Source organism: Hermetia illucens, chromosome 3 (genome assembly GCF_905115235.1).
Source record: "Hermetia illucens chromosome 3, iHerIll2.2.curated.20191125, whole genome shotgun sequence".
In the NCBI taxonomy this organism is placed as follows: domain Eukaryota; kingdom Metazoa; phylum Arthropoda; class Insecta; order Diptera; family Stratiomyidae; genus Hermetia; species Hermetia illucens.
The window spans coordinates 30160036-30182142 of NC_051851.1; the positions used below are offsets into that span (position 1 = coordinate 30160036).

At 42.2% G+C, this 22107-nt stretch overlaps 1 protein-coding gene across 2 annotated transcripts in view; it reads right to left on the reverse strand.

Annotated features, from left to right (window-relative positions):
• The window catches only part of LOC119651748 (prostatic acid phosphatase), a 42523-nt gene extending 22322 nt beyond the window's left edge, over positions 1-20201 (reverse strand). The window contains exons 1-2 of one of the 2 annotated variants that reach the window (XM_038055482.1): positions 19827-20201; positions 19646-19744 (exon numbers count right to left, since the gene is read on the reverse strand). In XM_038055482.1, the coding sequence (XP_037911410.1) occupies positions 19646-19744; positions 19827-19946 (219 nt within the window). In that variant the 5' untranslated portion in view covers positions 19947-20201. The remainder of the gene's footprint in view (positions 1-19645; positions 19745-19826) is intronic. The other variant, XM_038055483.1, reaches the window with a different exon arrangement.
• Positions 20202-22107: the final 1906 nt, after the last annotated feature.

A 22107-nucleotide genomic window follows, 5' to 3' on the forward strand; every position in this document is an offset into this window, starting at 1 on the left:
GAACTTTAAGTAATATAATATACATGTACATAAACCAAATCTTAAGGAAAACAAATACATAATTTTGTAGTTCATTGAACCGAAAACTTTTCAAATAAGTAAGCATTTTCGAGCCCTAGATGAGTTCAAATCCAATTTCTCTCCATTCAGTCATGTTTACAGGAATTGCTGATATTCGCATTATTTACGCTTGACTGGCACTTAATCGTTTACTATCATATGTTTCACAACTATTGATGCTATTCTAGGCTTTTGCGTGGTAAACAAAGCAACGCTTCTCAAACTACGAATTTCGTTACTTTACACTTGAATGCCCCAACGTTATCTCCGCATTTCGAAACCGAAATTTCTAAACGCCAAACGGACAGATATCAGAGTTCAAACAAAAAACTGAAGCACGCCGGTCAATAAACGGTCACGGCGCCGGACTAAAAAAAACGCAAAAATTGTTATCAGTGTTAATAAAAGTAGCAATATAGCTGTAGAGTGATTGACCTTTTTTCTACATACCTGTAATCATATATGTGTTTTTGCTTCTTCTTTTTTAAAAGAAAATCTAATTTTATGATAAATGAGGCATCAATTAATTATTATTGATACAATTTAATGAAGTATGTATATACATTACAAGGGAATTATTTAAAGACACTTAATGACGGAGCGTCTAATTATCCATTTGAACTCGCAACCCCCAATAATCACGGGTATTGCAGAATAAATATTTGTGAGAGGATATTTTCTTCATCTAAAACTAATTCTCATGCGGAGTCTTGCATTTCCAAACGAAACCCAGAAATTATACGTTCTAGGCTAGAAACGTTGTCCAAGGCTATATTTAATATCTATCGAAGACCTACAATGGGGAAATATATCGACTCTCCCTCCAATTTTCCTTCAAATTTTTCTTTAGGTAATTATATTAATTAAACTATTTTTTCCTTCTACTAGGCATAGGGGAAGTATATGAATATAGTTTCTGTAAAAAACCCAGTGGAAAACAATTTTTCTACGTCGATCAGGCAATATATGGTTGTCATTCATCCCTTGATAGCAATGTCAACCATGCCTACGAACCGCCGCCCACGGTCCGCTGAAATTCGCTTTAACTCTCTCCAGAACTTCCCAAGAGCTTTACACTCCTCTATTATTCTGCGCTAAATGCTCATTTGGCACCCCACTCGACCCAGAGAGTGATTCCCCTGCATGGAGTAACCAGTAATGGCAATGTCATTCCTCCTTATTGTGTGACCTATCCATTGCCACCTCCGTCTTCCCATCAACTTGTCCACGGATAACTGACCTGCGCGTCCACCAAGTTCTTTCTTCGAAACAGTATCAGAAGAGCGTACCCTCATGACATATCGTAGACAAGTGTTGACGAAAGCATGCAGCAGTTGAATAACAGTGGAGGTCATTTTCCATGCGCTACCCCCACATAGCAACTCAGAAAGAACATTTGCACAGAACAATCTTAACATAATCTTGGTGTTGAAATCACTACATTTTTAGATTTTAGACAAGACAACGAAAACGGATTTACCACTGTTGATGCGAAAGATGTCATGGTCTATTCACGCTCTCCACGTCCTCCGACAAGGCAGCATAGAAAACGTTATCGATAACAAAAAGGAATAGTATCGGCGACAGAATAGCACCTTGTCAGACTCCGTTCTGAACTTCACATTACTCAGAAATCTTACCTCAATGCAACACGTGACATTTTGCGCATTCCGTATGTCTCTCTGATAATTGCTTTTAGTTTAGATCCAGAGCGAAAACCAACCTGTTCTATGTTAATTAAGCTTTCGAGATGTTTTTTAATGCGTTCCAGGATAATTTTAACTATAATTTTTGCGAGGGCCGCAATCAAGACCAGGGCCTTTGAAAATTTGGATGATCATTCCCTTTTTCCACTCACTGGGAAGGAGAGAGCTCAGCGGGAACTACAAAAAACAATTCCATGAGGCAAACGTCAAGTCTAATGGCCATGCCCTACTTGAGCGGGTAAAATAAGTTCTCTCCATTTTGGAGGAGTTCGTTACGAAAAATCTACAAGTTCTTTTATGATGCGGTATCCGATGTTGAAATCGTAATTACTTGCGGCATTGTCTAGCGCACTAATCAATTTGCTTTTGTCACTGCGCATGCTAACGCTGCACTTTCCACATTTTCTGCGGTACCACAGCTCAAGGGCATCAACTTGGAAGAAGCGAGAATTTTGGGAACATCGATACCGTCACCGAAAAACGTTTGCACATTCCAGTATCTAATCATACATGGTCTGTTCTGAAAATAGTAGAATTGTATTTTTTTTTGGAATTGTGGGGTCCTAAGTCCGCATCAACTTAATGCCGGACCGGCTTCGGTCACGCTGCTCCCAGGGCAGAGGTGAGGCAGCGTCTGACGACTTGCCTCTGCCCTGGTAAGAAACCGTAAAACCGTCATCATCTGAAATTTTTTTTAGTAGGATTGTTTTTTTTTTTTGGCGAACGGACGGACGAAGGGGATGAAACGCCTCGTCACGGAGAGTCATGCTGCCTTTACTGGAGCAGGGATAATCAATCAAAGTTTATGTAAAGCTTAGTTAAACGGGCAAAGTGACTGACGACACAATTAAGGCGGCCCACGCTGATGCTGCCATGGGTAGTTCGAATGTTTTTGAGCGGCAGAAGCTGTGCTGAGAGGGTAGTGTGTGTATATGTGGGGAGAGAAGCTACCGCTTCTGAGCACTCAGGTCGTGTTGGCCCATTGTACTCGCCACCCCCATCTAACGGAATATTCCGGATTCGTGAACGTATCGCAGGATTTCCTCTAGTGCATGTAATGCTACCCGTTCCAACTGGACAACATCGGCACCAAAGATCTGATGCCTGATGCGTCCATAGGCACTTCCTCATTACAGGAGGGACACGTATCACCTTGAGTAATTCCTATTCTGAAAATATGTCCAGCTAGTGAATTATGGCCTGTCAGAATGCCCAGAATACACCTGCAAGTCCTCTTGCTTTTCGACAGGATAAACTTGCGGTACGCATGTTCGATTCTGGCAGGAAAATTTTGGTGTGTCGAGCAGCATTTAGGCTCTGCCACCTGCCACTGGGGGAAGCTAATTCCCAGTTTTTGAAAACAGACTTAGCCAATACTGCTGGTATTCCAATTGCTGGTTCCAGTCCCGGCATAGGGGAGATTGACCCCTCTTTCGCTAAAGCATCCGAGATTTCATTTCCCTCTACGCCACAGTGACCAGGTATCTAGGGTAATTCCACCGTATTGAATCAAGAGATAGAGTTCAAACGGTTTCTGCATTCCTGAACGAGGTGATCAAAGGACTACTCAAAACTCTCAATGCAGCTTGGCTATTAGTGCAGATTGCGATGCGCCTGCCCTTTAACCGCTCGTCAATCACCCAGTTTGCCGCCCTTAGGATCGCATAAACTTTGGCTTGAAAAACCGTTGCATATTGTCCCAAAGGAAAAGCCCACTGCTCGTTTTTATTCGAGAGGTAAACTCCAGCTCCAGAACCCTCTTCTGTTTTTAAGCCATCGGTGTAGAAGGCTTCCATATATCCCGCCACGCATTCCTCAGGGACTTCCCGATTCTCTCTATGTTTCAGGGTAACTTCATATCGGAATCGGAAGGCATTATAAGAACTGGATTCAGTACTCCCAGCAACTCTTCCAATGCTAAATATACCCAGGGGTTGCAAATTAAGTAGGGCATTCAGAGCTGCGCCGGATGTGCTCATGGCACCAGTGATACCTAGACACACAGTTCTTTGCAGTGCGACTAGTTTACGGTGAAAACCTTTTTGTCTCACCTTACCCACCACACTACGGATGCATATACCACATGAGGCATGAGTCCCATGTAAACTCTGTACTGGGAGAATAGATTGGTAACTAGACGAAGCTACAAAGGAGTTGAATCAAGTGACATTCACTGTATTTCCTTCAACTTCATTGATACGAGTATGTTATAGTCCAACTTATTGATTGTATACACTTTCAGCTGAGCGAAGATCCGTGTGGTTTGCAAGCAGTTATGTACCCTTATCGCTATTGCATAATTGCGTATTTTTAAATGCATTTCACTTGGTAATGACATTGTATCATGAAACTGATACGAATTAATGCTAATTTTATGACCGCAAAAATTCATGATTGGCAGAAAACAAAGAAATGGAAAGCCTTTTTGATTTCAAACTGAATTTAATATCTTATCCATCATGTTATGTGTGAAAGAATTATTTTTTTTAAATTTTATATGTAAGCACGGCGGCTGGTGAAGGTTTTAAATTCCAGTACTTAATATGAAAATAAAATTCTCGTTAAGCGCATTAATCATTTATAATTATACATAGCATGAAAAGTGAAAATAATCTCAACACGACGGTCCCTCCCCTCTTACCAACAAATGAATCTGACTAAATTGGAGATGTATCTTCAGAATGTGAGCCCCAAGGCAACTTTACTAATTGCCGTAACTTTCCCCCTGAATAAATCGTGGTATTTGTATCTTGCAGTAGTTTGGCACCCCACGAATTTTCGTGCTGTTTCAATTTATTCTGCGGTTGCAACCCTCGGGGACATGTTCCTGATTTCAATAATTTTAGATTTCAAGTCCACCCCATTGTGAACTCCATGGTAACCACATGAACTATAACTAAAACGTCGTTAAGGTGGAAAATTATAAAGAATCCCAGCTAAACTCCAGAACTAGCTGGCATGTCGACATCCACATTGAAATAGAAATGAATGTACAATTGCAATTATTCGGGAGTTTTCTGTTGAGCCAAAAGGGTCCCCTACGCCTGAATTTTTCAAGGAGCTCAATAAGTAAATATTTCATGATAAAAAAAATTTACTCAATTTTGCGCATGCCATCAAGTGTCAACAGTTCGAAAGCTAGCCATTGCTAAAAGCAAACAATTTGAAATGAAAAGTGAAAATAATCGGGCAAGAAACGATCAAGCGGAGATTGATAAGCTGTGTTGCTGGTGGGATCGACAAGAAATTGTACATTACGAGATGTTATCTGATGCCGCCAACTAGGAAATTGAGCGGAAGAATTAAGAAAAACGTCCCAAATTGATGAAATCTCAAGATCTCAGGACAATGTGTGAAATCAATCAACTTTTGTGTTGATTGGAAAGTATCGTACAGTCCTGACATTAGAGTGACACATAACTATTTATTTTATTTTTCTAACATCAAGCATTACGAGGAGTCGACATCAACGGCCCTCAGCCTCAGCTCGATAAAAAGCATCCACCACCTGCATGACAATCTCCATGGTAGACCTCTCGGCTCTAAAAGCCAACTGTCCTGGAGATGAGTACCTGGCAGCATATATCGCTTCGGCGAGTCTTCTCCCCATGAGCTTTTCAAGCATTTTCTTGACTGCATCAAGCATACGGAATGATCGGTATGTAGACCGCGGCTCAGGGTCTCCTTTTCTTTCTGTACCAGCCTTGACACTTTCCAGCGACAAGGAAAATTGTTCCATTCAGAGTAAGCGTTGAATGTATCGAGGAGTAGGTACCGCCGCGCCTTATTTTTTATAGAGAGGACTGCCTCTGCCAGGTCTTTCATGGTGAAAATCGTGCAATCATCGGAGCCTTACAAGCTTTTGTCATCAACCGAGACAGGTCCATCTATTGGGCATTAAAGAGTTATAGAGTCTTTCTGGCGATCAATTTATAACCGAGTCTCTACTGTTCTCCATCCACCCCGTTAACTAGCTGGTGTCCAGCAGCGAACTTTGCTTTTGTTTATCACGCTGCAGGGTCTCCTTTTAGCTGATCTATACCTTGTCATTGTAGTGCGTGCCACCTCCCGATCGTTTAATCGTTGTGTCAAACGCGAAACTAATTACATTCTTTCTGCAATTCAGCAGTAGAGTAGGTAAAAGTCTATCGACAGTGCCGACTGAAGCGCTACCATCTCCTGGAAGTATCCTTCGAGGAATTTCCCGATGTTCATCTTTGCGATATTCCACACCCAGAGAGAGTGCCGAGCTGATGAACGTCAAGAGATAGCGTCACCCATTTCGAACGCGATGTTTTGATGGTCGTTCGCCGGAAAATCTTCCAGAACTCGTAACACGTCCAATGATGAAATCATTGATCCCGACGCGAAGATTGCGAATGCTTCCTACGCAGCCTGGACGCTGGAACGTTGGTGTGGATCCAATGTTTGAAACTACAATCCCCATTTTCGCCGCCATTACTAGGATGTATTCCCCTCTCGAGTTTGGATGAGACATGCCCCATTTTATTCGTTATTACAAAATGGCTGAAAAGCTTTATCCTTAAACGCCGAATCCAGAGATAGCCATCCCCTCGGCTTTGGGCTCAAACACCAATTCCAAACAATGCCATACCCTTGGCCTTAGGCAAGAACTCGAACTCAGGCGCCGTCCTGAACTTAGCAATAGGAGCTCGCAATAAATCGGGACGTGGAGTCGAACTGGGTCCTTGTTTCGGTACTGTTCACTGATTAGCACTAAATCCATTGGAGAAAGTTACAGTCCGCAAAGCTATTTTGTTTTTAAAGTCCACTTAAAATTCAGCTGAGAAACTGTACTACAATCGAAGAAACTTTGGACTATAATACTTTGCCGATAGCACTGTCATAAATATGGCCGAGGAAAGAGACTTTTAAGTGGAAGCTTTTCGAATGGCACAATACACTATGCAAGGATTCTTGAAGTAAGTAACAGGAACTCGTGTCGAAAAAAAACATTTTTGACCTAAGGTGCAATTCACCGAATAGTTGCGATTCCAAGGACGAGCAATTGAAGCAATTGAGCTCCCATACAGGGGCAGAAAAATTTACCAGCGTTGAAAATTGTTGCCATACAAAATTTTAGAGACAAAGCCGGCCAAAGCTGGTCTGCACAAAGCTAGCAAAAGGCAATTTAAAACAAATAATTTCCTCACTTCGTCCCCATACATGCAAAATGGAAATAAACATTTTTTTCCACTAAATATAGTTATGTGGAATATCAAATGAAAAACCTTGATTAGTACTTTTCAAAACATATTAATTTTGACATTGATTTCAAAAAGGGGGAATACGGGGACCCCGAAATAGGACAAACATTTCAAGTCCGTTTTCAGAAACCACCCAACTTAAAAATCTGAAGAAAAAAATCATGACATCTACTTATCATGACCTACCTCAATTATAAAGGGGCGCTGGTGATAGTGGTCGGTGGTAGGTCAATGGGAGAATCCGTCGAGAACTCCCCGCAACATCGAGGAGCACGTATGCAGAATGGTGTACTTCTGCATGGTTTGAACCAAACTGTGCGAAGTCCCAGGACATCAAGGGAAGCCCTGAGGAATTTAGGTGCAATACCTGTAGCTGACAATACTATGGAAACTACAACCGCCCGCTCCAGACGCCAAATTTCTTTGATTTCCCAAGCCAGTGGCTCATAGTTCACCTTCTCCTTCACGTATTTCCGTTCGATGTTGCTATTATGGGGGATAGCAACATCAATAATATACGCAGAGCGATTCGCCTTGTCAACTAACCGTACGTCAGGCTTACTGTGCGGAATATGGCGATCAGTTAGACCTTGCCGGTCCCAATACGTGCTGCAAGTAGAACTATCAAGTACTGCTTGCGGATCATATCGGTAACCCGGACATCTTCCCGTGATCAGCCCATGCTTGTATGCAAGGTTTTCATGGATCACCTTACATACAGCATTATGTCTGGTAATGTATTGCATCGGTGCCATAACAGTGCAGGCAGAAATGAGATGGTCCAACATTTCTAACGCTGAACCACACATTCTGCACTGGTCATTCTCCACCCATTCTTTCATTATGAGCTTTCTATAAGCGCGACCATGCCGTCGTGAATGACACACATGAACCCCTCCGTCTCAGCAAAGGGCTCCCCAGCACACAACCATCTGTTCGATAAACGGCTGCCAAAGACAATTCACGTGTTTACCGTGCATTGCCAACTTCACCCCACTCAGAGGATTGAAAGATCGCTCCTTCAAGTTAAGTGGAGTGCGCATCGAGTCGACTTGGCGGTAATGTTGTGTCGCCATGTCAACCACGCCCCTACCTCTGATATCACGAGGCAGGTTCATCCGCTCCACAGCAGACTTTGGATTATGCATTCGAAATTTGGACATAGTTGTCTGTATCCGACAATGGACGTTTTCCAGATTGGTTTTCTTGTAGGGCAATATTCCGAATGCATAAGCCAGTGAGGGGATAGCGAATATATTCAATGCGCTTATTTTATTCTTCCCCGAGAGATGTGATTTCAGTTCCAGCTTTACACGTCGCAGGAATTCGGACAGTAGGGCATTCTCCTTCCTTGCAGAATTCCTAGGTACTTGTAGAAGTCTGTCTCTCATAACTTCGATGTGGAGGTCACCAATGCTATATCCGGCATGCGGCTCGTGATGACCTTAGCGGATGGCTTGGATTCGACACTTGTCTAATCCAAACTCCATCCGAATATCACGACTGAACATGTCTACTATTCGCAACAAACTTCTAAGATGGGCGTCAGTACCAGCATACAACTTGATGCCATCTAAGTACATTAAGTGTGTCAGTTCGCATTTGGCACGTAGGCCATACTTTATTGCAAACCCATGCAGTCTAACATCATTCAGTAGCCATGAAAGGAGGTTCAATGCCATACAAAACCAAAGGAGACCCAACGAATCCCCCTGGAAGATGGCTCTCCGTATATGGATAGGCTCTGAGGCATTGGCACCCTCAGATGAAGGCGCTGATAAGGTGATGTGCCACCCATCCATGACTGTCACCAAAAACTTTATTGGTTTGGAATCAGTGCGATACAAATGTAGAACGTCGATTAGCCAGGTATACGGGACGCTGACGAAAGCCTTGGCATAATCGATATAGCAACTAAAGATATGTTTTTGGCCTCTAGTTGCTTGTCCTACAACTACCGAACCGATAATGAGTTGAAATAATAAAACTTGTTGTTTCTTTTTCGTTGGTGTGGGTATTTATTCTTGCAAATACCGATATTTCGGGAACCACTTGTTCCCTTCATCAGTGCAAACAAGAGACTTGTTTACACTGATGAAGGGAACAAGTGGTTCCCGAAATATCGGTATTTGCAAGAATAAATACCCACACCAACGAAAAAGAAACAACAAGTTTTATTATTTCAATTAATTAATCGTTGGAAACACCGCATAATTTCACTCTGATAATGAGTTGCTCTTTGCAACCCCTTGACCCAATTCGGCAGTCCTTCTGCTCCTCGGACAGTATGTTGTTAGTCTCGAGTTGCGCATTGACTCTTCCACTAATAATGTACTGATCTGCGACTCGCTGCACAGTCACGTGTGCACAGTTTATTATAAAATATATAAATATAATTTCATCCTAGACCCATAAAATGTTGCAGTAGGGTAGGCCTTTAATAGGAGGCGTCATACTGGAAAGTTTGGTGGAAATCCTACTACACATTATTAACACTACGAGCTATAACTATATAAGTAAAACCATCGTGTAGCTTAACATTCTTATATAAGAAATCAATAAAACCTTTCATACCTGCAGTGCCGTGCTTCCGGTTTCCGACTTGTTTATTTATTGGAAATTAAAAATTAGAAGAAATTAAAATTCGCCAATTTTTTTTTCTAATTTTCGTGCGGCTACTGTATCTAAATTACCATCGTCCTCCAATATGAAAATCGTTTGATAATCCATCTTTAAATGTAAATCAAATCAAAAACTATTTTACCGTGACCTTTTACAGCAACGGTTCAACCGTTTCAAGCGAATTGTTTATGACTGGATACCTGAAGATTAAACTCGTACACAATAAATACATTTTAATGAAGTCTTGTTTTCCTTAAAACCTGAAAAATCAGTAAGCTTCCCTTTCTTTTTCATTTATGACTAAGTACAATCCCCTAATTAACAATTACAAAAAAACAACTTCTGACCGATGGTAATCTTCATTTGAAGTGTTAAAAATTCTCCTGAATATGGTACTTAGCAAAAACGCCAATTGCTGGAACATCCACACTTCTTAGGGAGATAAGCAACAAACGGATGGCTCACATCAGTCAAATCAATGGTAAATTTCTATGAACGTGACTCATAATCCGGCCCACAAATAAAGTATCTTATCAAAGCATTTCACGCGACTGATAACAAATGCTTTCTCAGCCGATTTCATTTATTGTGGTGTCGAAAAATATACATTTGAATTTTTCAGATGCATACATTCATGAAGAAGCGATTAGCATTGAAAACATGACATTGGAACTGTTTCAATACTCAAACGAGAAAGGCAACTTATTCTTCCACATAACTGGAGGCAGAGTCACAGCTATTTGTTGCTCAGCAAGAAATTTGAAATGTGCATTACAAAATGGCAATTCTTCAAAAAAAAAAATGAAACTTCATTAACGAAATAAAATCGCAACATGATTCACCAAGCGTAACTGAGGAGATAATACTCTTTGTGCAGTTGCAAAACCAACGGCGGGTCTTGTGGAAAGTGTTGCGAAACGTTATATGAAATTCGCGTGGAAATCATTTACAGGTTAATTGTGTATCTTTTCTATTTATAGTAATGATTATTATAATGGGAAATTCAATTTTAGACTCTTAGACTCTTTTGACCCTTCGAAAAAAATATGAATGGAAGATAGTAAAATATCTTGTTATTTAATTTTTATATTCATTTATACAATATTACATAAATCACCCACAAATGAAACCCAAAAAAGATCAGAATGTTCTTTTTATTTTCTAAGCAGTTAAAAAACCCACTGAGCTACGCAAGAACTAATTAATTCATTGAAAACATTAACTCTTCTCTGAACTTGGTCCATAAATTTCTTTGAAATTCTGCTCTAAATACCAATGAACGCACATATTATTATCGATGAAAATAAATATATATATCAAACATACAAAGAACCACATTGAAAACAGACCAAACTGCATTAGAACTCCTGCTAGGACCGCTTTTGCTATGATAGATAAGAATGTGATAACACCGTGACGCTTCTCTGACCCTTATTTCTTTTTCAATCCAATGCATCTACACAGGAGAAGCAAATAAACTTTGACTTTTGGTGCCCATTAAATTTTAGATTATAGGAACCGTTTTATCACAAGAAAAAAGTTACAGGAATTGCCAAACTTGTTTTTCTCAAAAAATATTGTGATTGGGGATTATTGGCAACCTTCAGGTTCTGAGACCAGAAGATACGAACTTCAGGTATGAAAAGTTTTGTTAGTCCTTTTTGTAGACTTTATACGCATGACTTTTGGGTACGCATACACCAGGGCCTATTTTTGCAGTTTTATATCATGATAACAGCATTCACATTGACAAATAGATTTGCCCCCGTAATCCAAAACGCTAAAAATTGTGGGGCAACCCCAGAAAGGCAAAAACATCGACCTCAACGAACACAATATTTAAAGTAGAAAGTCAAAGCACTTGTGATATAAGAAAGCCAAAGAGATTTTGATAACACCGAAAAAAATTATTTATTTCTCATATTGTGGTTTCTGGCAAATAAAAAAATTTCTTTAGCATTATCAAACAATGTTTTCTGTTTGTTTTCTAGCTATAACCAAGCCGTATAACTAGCAAAACAGCTATTGCTCAATGGTAGCAGCAATTGGTTTCTTCGAGCCATAAAATGTAACATGAATTTAATCCAAAACCTATGCACACCCACGTATTGTGAAAGGTGTCCGCATATTCACCAGACTTGGTACTGTCTTAGTTTCGCTTATTTCATTTGATGCTAATCAGCCATTCTAAATATACGAGCTCAAAAAGCGGATGAACGAAAAAAGCACTTTAAAAGACCAATCAGTTTTTCACCCTGGACCAGATTTCTTTTTTCTCCACGGAGCGATGAAGGTATTTCCGGACTCGATTGGATTATAACGACGGACTCAGCAAAAAAAAATACAAACCAATTGTATTATTTCTCATCAAACGATTAAGAACCAATCATCCCAATATAAGGCTGAGATGACCGCATTGCAAGAGATGCATTGGACAGGGTCTAATTTTCTGAAACAGAAAAATGGATCCTGATATCACTGGCTTTGAAAACGTACATTTTCCGCTTGTGCGTCCCCCACAGCGGAAATCGCAGAATCAGAACAATCACTGGATGCTAAGCATTGACGACTGACCTTCACACCCACCTGGTACGTCATCATTGTTAAGGTCAGAAACATATTCGGCCCTAGTCGCAAATGGAACGGCTGGTACGATTGTAAGCTAGCGTGGCAATTGTAAACTTGTGAAAAATTTCATTCGAAGCGTCTAACCAAGGAGTCGTTTGGATGTGGATGAAATCCGGCTTAATAGGATGAGATGGGCAGGTTGCCTAGATCGTATAGGTGAAAATAATCCAGCCGGAAAGCCTATAGTAACAATATTTATGGTAGAAAAGGAAGACGTGTTCGATTCTGCTCCAAACGGAGCGGTGGCCTAGGTCAGGACAATCAGCTGCTAAGCATATCGAATTGATGAACCTCTGCAAAACTGAGATGTTTTCAGTTTCTCACCAAGACTGGTGTCTACCGGACCGGACCCCCGGTCTCCTTTCTAAAACTGTCCGGTACCCGCTCCAAGAAGAAATCGCCCACACAATTTCACTACACGCATCTAAAGGTCCGATGATCCTCCGAATCATCAACATGGTGACAAAATGCACTTTGTTACCCCTGATCGCTGCGATTTTTCAACCGTCACGAGTTTTCTACTTTCTTGAGAAGTCTACCCTGGCCGGATGCCAAAAGCTTGTTCTGGTTCTACCATTGTGGATTCAAAACCTTGGCGAGCCAGTCTGTCAGCTTCCTCATTACCAGCAATGTTTGAGTGCCCTGGCATATCAGGAATGTTTCGTTCAGTCGGCCAAGTTTCAGTAGCACCCGATGACAACTCCACACCAAGTGGCTAGATATGTCGTTGCTGTTTAGTGCTGATAATGCTGCGCGACTGTCAGAACAGATCAGAATGATACGACCCCTCCATTCTTCTGCTGCCAATAAAATGGCACATATCTCCGCTTGGAATATGGTCGTCATTTTTCCGAGAAGTCGAGCCAGTACCATAATCGGATTTCCCGCGAACACTCCTGCGCCGGATCCGTTTTCCATGATTGGCCCGTCGGTAAAGATTATTAAGTCTGTAATCCCAAAAGATTCGTGGCCATTTATCGACCATTCTTCTCTTTTGGTGATTATGACGGAATATGTTTTTTCAAAGACGAATCTGGAAACCATACCATCGGCGAGCAGCAGAACCACCTAATGTTTGCCAAGAAATTTCCAGATGGACGCAAACTTGCCGCTAATTATTATGACTAGCTCGTCCTCCCTGCCTCATATATGGATTTTTCGACCAATATATGGATCTTTCTCTATCATGTGAAAAAGCCAACTGATTAGCAGAGGATCGATTCAATGCTGTCTTGTCGCGTTACAAATCACCTCGAATGAGGCATAATTGAAGACACTTTCGGCGTATTCTTTATCGCACATTGCCTTCTCAATTCATGGAGTGTTGTCTCCGTGGATTTGCCTTTCTGGTAGGCATGTTTCCTAGAGTAAAGTGGCCACTTAGGGATATATGTATCCCTTATGAACCGATCTACTAGTCTTTCCAGCCCTTTTAACAGAAAGGAATTTAGACTGATCGATCGGAAGCTTTTTGCGTCGGTTTTACCGAATGTGTAGGCCCAAGGCATCCATTCCCTCTATTACTAGAGCAGGAATAATACCACCCAAACCTTTAGACTTGTATCTATGGAATGAGTTAGATGCCCATTTCACTCGCTCCCGTAAATCTTCCGCACGTGTCTGTCCGGTCCCGAGATGAGATTTTGAATGCGGCCTGGGAACTCCACTTCAAGCAAATAGTTTGCCGTTTCCTCATCGCTTTCTGCGTACCTCCCGCTCTGTAAACGAAGATAACCCAACTTCTGGCTTCTTCGCAAAACCGTCTCAATGATGATCTTTTGGTCGACCTTATGATCTTCTTTGGAGCTTTTTGAGTCTCTTTGTATCTCTACTCTTCACGTTCCGTCCCCCTCTGTTTCGCCAAATCCGAGTTCCACCATGGTGTTTTACCTTTCTTTGGCGTCATAAGTGGACAGCTCTCTTCGAAAGCTTCTCTCATGCTGGTTGTGATCATCTGGGTTGTTTTCTCAATTCCAGCAATGGATTTGATACGTCTCCCAGGGATCGTAACTCGGGCGTTCAGTTCTGTTTTGTACGTCGCCCAATCTGTATCACGTGAATTCCGAAATGGAGTGGTTGGAAGTGGATCCATGCCCATTACGAAATCAATGCGCCTGTGATCCGAGAGCGTGATATCGTTTGATACTCTCCACTCTCCGACAACACCCGCAATGTCAGAGGGTGCCACCGTAATGTCGACGACCTCTTGCTTGACCACGTTGAAGAAAATGGGTTCATTACTGACGACGACGATCTGGAATTAGGTTTCTACCAGATACTATAGTAGTCTCGATCCTCTCGCGTTGATGTTGGAACTTCCCCAGCGTATACGGTGGGCGTTAACATCACATCCTCCGATTATTCCCATGCCTTTACTTTTGGCATATTGGTTAGCTCTGATGTCACCATCACATAAGTCGTTAACCAAGATAGTTAAAAGGTCTTTTGAAACCACCATGCAACATTGGCATACAGCAAGCCTGCATGTCAGAAGTTTAAGCCCCTAATTTCTCCACCAACAACACATGGTTCTTGTATAGGGTATATACATGTCTTGCAGGGAGCCCTGAATTCGTATCAAGTTGATGACGGACCGGACCGTTTGGTAAGCAACTCACTTCCGCTCTTCTGGTCCACACTCTTCTTTTGGAGTTAAACATCCTAGTTTTTTTTTTAAATGAAAATTTGTTTCCTCCAGGGCAGAGGAAACTCATCAGATGCTGCATCACCTCTGCCCTGAGAACAGCGTGTCCGAAAGTGGCGACACAATCGGTGAGGGAGTGCTAATAAGGTGCTAGAAGCAACTGGACTATTTGCGACAAGATTGAGCTAATGATTCGCCAAATCAAGTATGTAGGTCCACTGGTGTTTCACCAATATTCCTCTTAAAGTTCCTCGACATAAACGTAGTTTGCGGCATATCGTAAGCAGTAAACAGAACGACCAAGCAGTCGAAACATTATTTGACAACGGTCCACAGATCCGCGATTACTCGCCGGAGTCCAATCGACAGTCACTACAATGTTAGAAACCTTGGAACCATGGATTCCAACCTTTTTGCGATATCCATGGCATAATCTACACACTTACATTGATTATTGGAGGAAGAAAGAAACTATAACTGATTTTCTGGCCCGTTTGAAGACGATTTTAAGAAAAAACGACCACACACACGGTATAACATTGACACTAACAGTCGGATTTTCATGGAACTTGATACGCGTATGCACGATGCTGTCCTCTATGTCGGTACAAAATTTAGTGCTCCTAAGGTGAACTTAAGGGAAGTTTTTCAGTCAATTTCTAAAAGTTGGCAATATACTATTAGTAATTTTTTTTAAGCAGATATCGAAATGGCACGTATTTTGAGGCCAAGATTTCATCAAAACGCCCCACTCTGATTTTTTTCGGATTTTCAGGTTGGGTAGTTTCCGAAAATTAGGCCTGTCTCACTTTAAATGTGTATAATTAAGACTATCTAATTTAAACAAATACGTATTTCGGGGACCAACTGTTCTCTTCTTTAGTGTTTTATCTTTATAAAAAAAAACACTGAAGGGGACAGTTTGTCCCGAAATACGTCGCCAGGAGCCGATGGAATTACAGTCGAATTGATAAAATTTGGAGGCGACCAATTACACCAAGTGGTTCATCAACTTGTGCTCAAGGTGTGGGACAGCGGCATTATCTGTCTCATATGTACATAAAAGGGAGATATCACGCAGTGCAGCAATTATAGGTGAATCACGTTGCTGAGTACCATCTATAAGATATTCTCCGCTCTCTTGCTAGGCCGGATAACCCCATACGCCCAGAACATCATTGGCCCGTATCAAGGAGGCTTCACTCCAGGCAAATCAGCAACAGATCAGATTTTCTCTTTACGGCAAGCGATGAAAAAATTGTTGGAATATAGACATCAGTTGCACCATCTGTTCATCGACTTTAAAGCCGCCTATGATAGCATAGCCAGGGTAAAACTGTACACGGCTGACCCTGGCCAATATGCGAAGCCAGATAAAAGCAGCAAGATTAGTCTCGAGACCATTCCACATCAATAACGGTCTAAGACAGGGGATGCCCTATCGTGCGTCCTCTTTAAACTGGCCCTGGAGAAAATAATCCGTGATTATGAGGTAAATGCGAGGCGTACAATCCTCTTTTAGTCCACCCAACTACTGGCCTATGCCGACTACATCGACATTATGGGAAGATCGACCCGAGACATGCAGACTACCTTCATCCAGATCGAGCAGGTGGCGCGAGATCTTGGCCTGCACATCAATGAAGGCAAGACAAAGTATATGGTGGCAACGTCAGCACCAAAAACCAACCAACCAATATCAAACCGCACTGGTCAAACGGGAAGAATAAAGATAGGAGACTATAACTTTGAGACCGTTGATAATTCCTCCTATCTGGGGTTGAAAATCACAACCGGTAACCGATAACAGCTATGGTTGTTGGCAGCCAACAGAGAAAATTTCAGCTTACAAAAACTGTTCCGCTCGAAATGTCTCACCATAGGGTCAAAGCTCTTACTGTACAAGACTGTGATCTTGCCAGTCCTCATGTATTCCTCGGAGACTTGGGTTCTTAGCAAGAAAAATTGCGAACTCTTAGTCGCGTTCGAGAGAAGAATCCTTCGAAGAATTTTTGGCGCCCTACATGAGGTATGCCTGTGGGCCGCACGATGCGCAATCAGCATAAACCCAACCAAAATGTAACTGATGCTATTCACCAACAAGACAAGGATACCTGAATTCCATCTACCACGGCTGAATGAACAAAAATTGGTTCTTTTCTCTAATGTAAAGTATCTGGGTGTAATCCTGGATCCTAAGCTAAATTGGAGGTTGAACATAGAACTGAGGGTTAAGAAGGCCTGCATAGCCTTCTATGCCTGCAAGAGAACCTTTGCAAAGAAATGGGGTCTCCGGCCAAGGATCGTTCTCGGGATGTACACCGCTGTAGTGCGTCCGATCCTAACGTACGGCTAGATTGTATGGTGGCAGGCTTTGAAGAAAAAATACAATAGAATGAAGCTTAATAGGATTCAAAGAATCGCGTGTGCAGGTGCTACTGGGGCTCTGCAGTCCTGCCGGGCAGATGCCCTCAATGTACTCCTGCATCTCCTCCCCCTAGACCTCCACATTAAATATGTTGCAGCGTGCAGTGCCGTCAGACTACGTGAGTCCGGATGCTGGGCAGCGAAGTCCTACGCCCACAGCAACATCCTAGATGAACTTCACACGCAAGCTGAACTTCACTAGAAAGTTTGCTGTGGACCTTCCAACCAGGGCAAAATGGAAGACCGGCGGCGTGTTGCAAGACTATGACACAGTATTCTTTAAGGACGGATCAAAGATGGCCTATGGAGTCGGCGCGGGGGTTTCCCAGGTTTGGCCAGTGTATTCCAAGCGGAAGTACGGGCGAAATTGGAAGTCTGTCGGTGGCTGGAGCGTGATTCGAGCCTCTAGCGTAACATAGCCATTCTAACCGACAGTCAAGCGGTCATCAAGGCCTTGTACTCAGCGACGATATCTTCCCAGCTGGTGGGGCAGTGCGGAAACGCGCTGAACCGTCTGAGCGGCACGCTCAAGCTCACTTTCCTCTGGGATCCCGGGCATAGGAACATAGAGGGGAATGAGCGGGCTGGCGGATGGCGAAGGCTTATAAACTGTGCCAAGTCAAGGGGAATTTGGCCCGCTTATAACATAGCCCATAGCCCGATCACAAGAGCTCCTGTGCCAGACGCGTGCAAATGCATTCAAGATTACTCTGAAGATCCGAGCTGGCTGGACTCTGCCTCCCTGCTCCCATAACAACAGTCACGGTCTTAGGAGTTTGTGGCATCAAAACGGCGCACCAAATCGCTAATTGGGCTCCTCGGAGCGGCCACTGATGCCTACCTACCTACCTACATGAGGATGGACGATTCCGTAGCCTACATAATGACGAAATCTATGAACAATACCATGATCGTCAGGTTGTGAATAAAATCCGGCTCAATAGATTACGGTGAGCGGGTCCTTTAATCCGTATGGATGAGGATGATCCAGCCCGGAAAGTCTATAAGGGCAATATCTATGGTAGAAAAAGAAGATGAGGCAGATCCAGCCTGAGATGGAGCGATGGCGTATGTCAGGACGCCAGACAGCTATTAGGGATATCGAATTGGTGGACCTCGGTGCAAAACTGGGATGTCTGAAATTCCTTATCAAGGCAGGCCTAGACCGGATACCGGTTCTTGCGCCATTGATGATGATGATGTATGCATATACTGTATTTGTATTTCATCATCTACCCTGAAGGGATAAATGGTTACCGAAATACTCTATTTTTGGAATATGAATAACAAACTCCTTAGTCAAAAACGGAAGTTTTTCCTTTTTTCATCTGTTAAGCGATGATCGCTCTAAGCTCAAAAGCAGTTACAGATTATTTTAAGCAGAATAAATAGAAATATGACAGCCACTGATTCATGAAAAAAAGTAAGGAAACCCCCTGTTATGAGATAGCACAAATGTTCACTTTTAGCAATTCGGTTTTTGGGATGTAGCTGATAATAAGCGACCGGAATATACCAATCAAGCCTCAATATTAACTAGGAAACAGACATGGGCTACTGAAATGATGCAATCTGTAATCTGCAAAAAGCATCAGGAACCAAATTTGGCCCAGGTGCCGATATTTTGTGTTATTCATGGCCATTTGGCTTGAGCTCTTATACCTTGTGAATTATCAGCCTTTTTGTTTATCAACATATCAAACAGAAGATAAAAGCGATAGATGCTAATGGCCACTAATGCATTCCTCTTGGATATTGTACTCAATGATAAAATGAGCGGTTTGATAAAGCACAATTCACGCTCCAACTAATTTAAACGGAAAAAACAATCTGCCCCGAGTACGTCCAACCAAGTATATAATTTGTCAATCTACCAATTGCAACGGCATTTTCCGCACTTAATTTCTAAATTTCTTTGTTGATTTCTCTCTTGCATCTGTGATGCTCGCCCATTACACAATGAAAATATAAACTTTTCATTTCATTTCTTTACATAAGTAAAGAAGCGCTCGTGGAAATTCAATAAAAAAATTAGAAATTGCTACGCATTGCATGGATTGAATTGTTGTTAATAGTAGGATTGCATTAAAGATACATTCGCCAAATTAAAGATAAACTCGTCATTGACCGCAGTGAGGGGATTTATGCATGGGTGAACTTTTTGAAACTGGCGGAAAGTCTGCCTGTTTGAAGGCGTAGTACATGTGGCATATTTTGGATGCTATAGGAAAGTATCTATCTACATTACTAAACGAAACAGACGTCCTTTGCAGAAATCACAGAATATTAACAACAATCTTCAGAACATATTAAGGAACATTCCCACTTACATTTGTCAACTGACCCCAACCTGTTGGCCAGTATTTCGGATCCCTCCATGGATCCGTCGGGTAGGGATCAACTGGTGTCCTGTCGCCGTGCCGGTACAGCTGAAACGAATGAAGCCATGAAAATAGCGCGCAATCAACTTCCTCCAAAACAACGAGAACACAAAACGCAAGAACTACTTACAACGTGGGCGAAAACCAATTTTCCTTGCAAGTCCGACGCAGTTCCCGGTCTCTCCGCATCAATGGCATTTGCCCGAACCGCGGGACCAAGCAGAACGAATAAAATCACAAAAGCAAACATATTGGCGTGAAATTTACACAAATCAAGCGACTCCAAACGCGCGCGCAATGCTTCAAAGCACCAAAGAAACTTTGCTCATCTCGACAACGTCTTCTTAGCGGCCATTCTTTAAAGATTTTATGCTAAAACGGATAACACTAGAAGAACGTCTGAATTGACTTTCACTCGATTGGTTTTGAAGTATAAAAATAAACTTCAAATCAAAGCAGCGACGAGCAACCACCCCTCGCCGTGGCAGAAAACCGAATGCCGACACATCCAAGGCAATTTTCGGTCGTCGCGAATTTTCAACAAATGTTTGGCATTTTGACAAGTTGACAGCTGTTTATGGCACCCAAGACATAATCAATGCTCACAACATTTGAACATGTGAAATATAGATGGCTTTACATACGATATATATGAAAATCATTATTTTTATATTAAAATTTCTTTTCAGTATTAATTGGACTATTGAAATTACAGAAATGATTTCACTGCACCTAATCAAAAGTTAATTTTTTTCCCAAATTTAATTCAGATTTACGTAAAAAGAGATCGTTGCTTGTAACACCATTAGCGAACGGACGGGGAATTCCCGGAATGTTGAGATCGGTTCGTTTGACAGAAGCTCTATCGCTAAAACAAAAATCTTTATTGCACAGTTCACTCTTATACAAAGGAAATTCATATGTGAACTGTAGAAATGGAATACACCCTTTCCGGCTAAATGGTGGGGACTGAAACACATTGCCAAAAACCGACAACAATGGCCCGTAGGCTTAATTGATGTGCCCCACATAGGAGCTTATGGCAGCCATATGATGACTGCGTACGTGATGAAAACAATGGTATCTGATTTGACTGCATCAATCATATTTTTTACCGGATATAAAAAGAGGTAAACCAAATTGATGTAGAAAAGCTTGAAAACGCTCTTCGCAGACGTTCGATTTAGGTCGTTAAGGAAAAGGTATGAGTGGGAAAGAATACGGGATGATAGGAAAATGGTCTTATTCGATGTAAAAGCTTTGCTAATAGCTCCACTCAAAACTTACGAGGAAACAAGGAAATGAGCCCCAGGTTCCTCCTCTGGAAGGGCGAATACCACGTCTAGCTCCGCGAATGCTTCGAACAGGCCACGTTCTCTCACATTAGTTGTTCAGCTGCTTCACTAAACAATCATCATCATCAACGCCGCAACAACCGGTATCCGGTCTAGGCCTGCCTTAATAAGGAACTCCAGACATCCCGGTTTTGCGCCGAGGTCTACCAATTCGATATCCTTAAAAGGTGTCAGATGTCCTGACCTACGCCATCGCTCTACCTCTTCTTGTTCTACCATAGATATTGCCCTTATAGATTTTTCCGGCTGGATCATCCTCATCCATACGGATTAAGTGATCCGCCCACCGTAACCTATTGAGCCGGATTTCATCCACAACCTGACCGCCATGGTATCACTCATAGATTTCATCGTTATGTAGGCTAGGGAATCGTCCATCGTCAAGTAGGGGGCCGAAAATTCTTCGGAGGACTCTTCTCTCGAATGCGGCCAAGAGTTCGCAATTTTTCTTTCTAAGAACCCAAGTCTCCGAGGAATACATGAGGACTGGTAAGATCATTGTCTTGTACAGTAAGAGCTTTGACCCTATGGTGAGACGTTTCGAGCGGAACAGTCTTTGTAAGCTGAAGTAGGCTCTGTTGGCTGCCAACAACCGTGCGCGGATTTCATCGTCGTAGCTGTTATCGGTTGTAATTTTCGACCCTGGATAGGAGAAATTATCAACGGTCTCAAAGTTGTAGTCTCCCATCTTTATTCTTCCCGTTTGACCAGTGCGGTTTGATGTTGTTGGATGTTTCGTTTCCGGTGCTGACGTTGCCACCATATATTTTGTCTTGCCTTCATTGATGTGCAGTCCAAGATCTCACCCCAATTGCCGCATGCTCGATCTGGATGAAGGCAATTTGTGTGTCTCGGGTCGTTCTTCCCATGATATCGATATCGTCAGCATAGGCCAGTAGTTGGGTGGACTTGAAGATGGTGCCTCTCGCATTTACATCTGCATCACGTATCACTTTCTCGAGGGCCAGGTTAAAGAGAACGCATGATAGGGCATCCCCTTGTCTTAGACCGTTGCTGATGTTGAATCGTCTCGAGAGTGATCCTGCTGCGTTTATT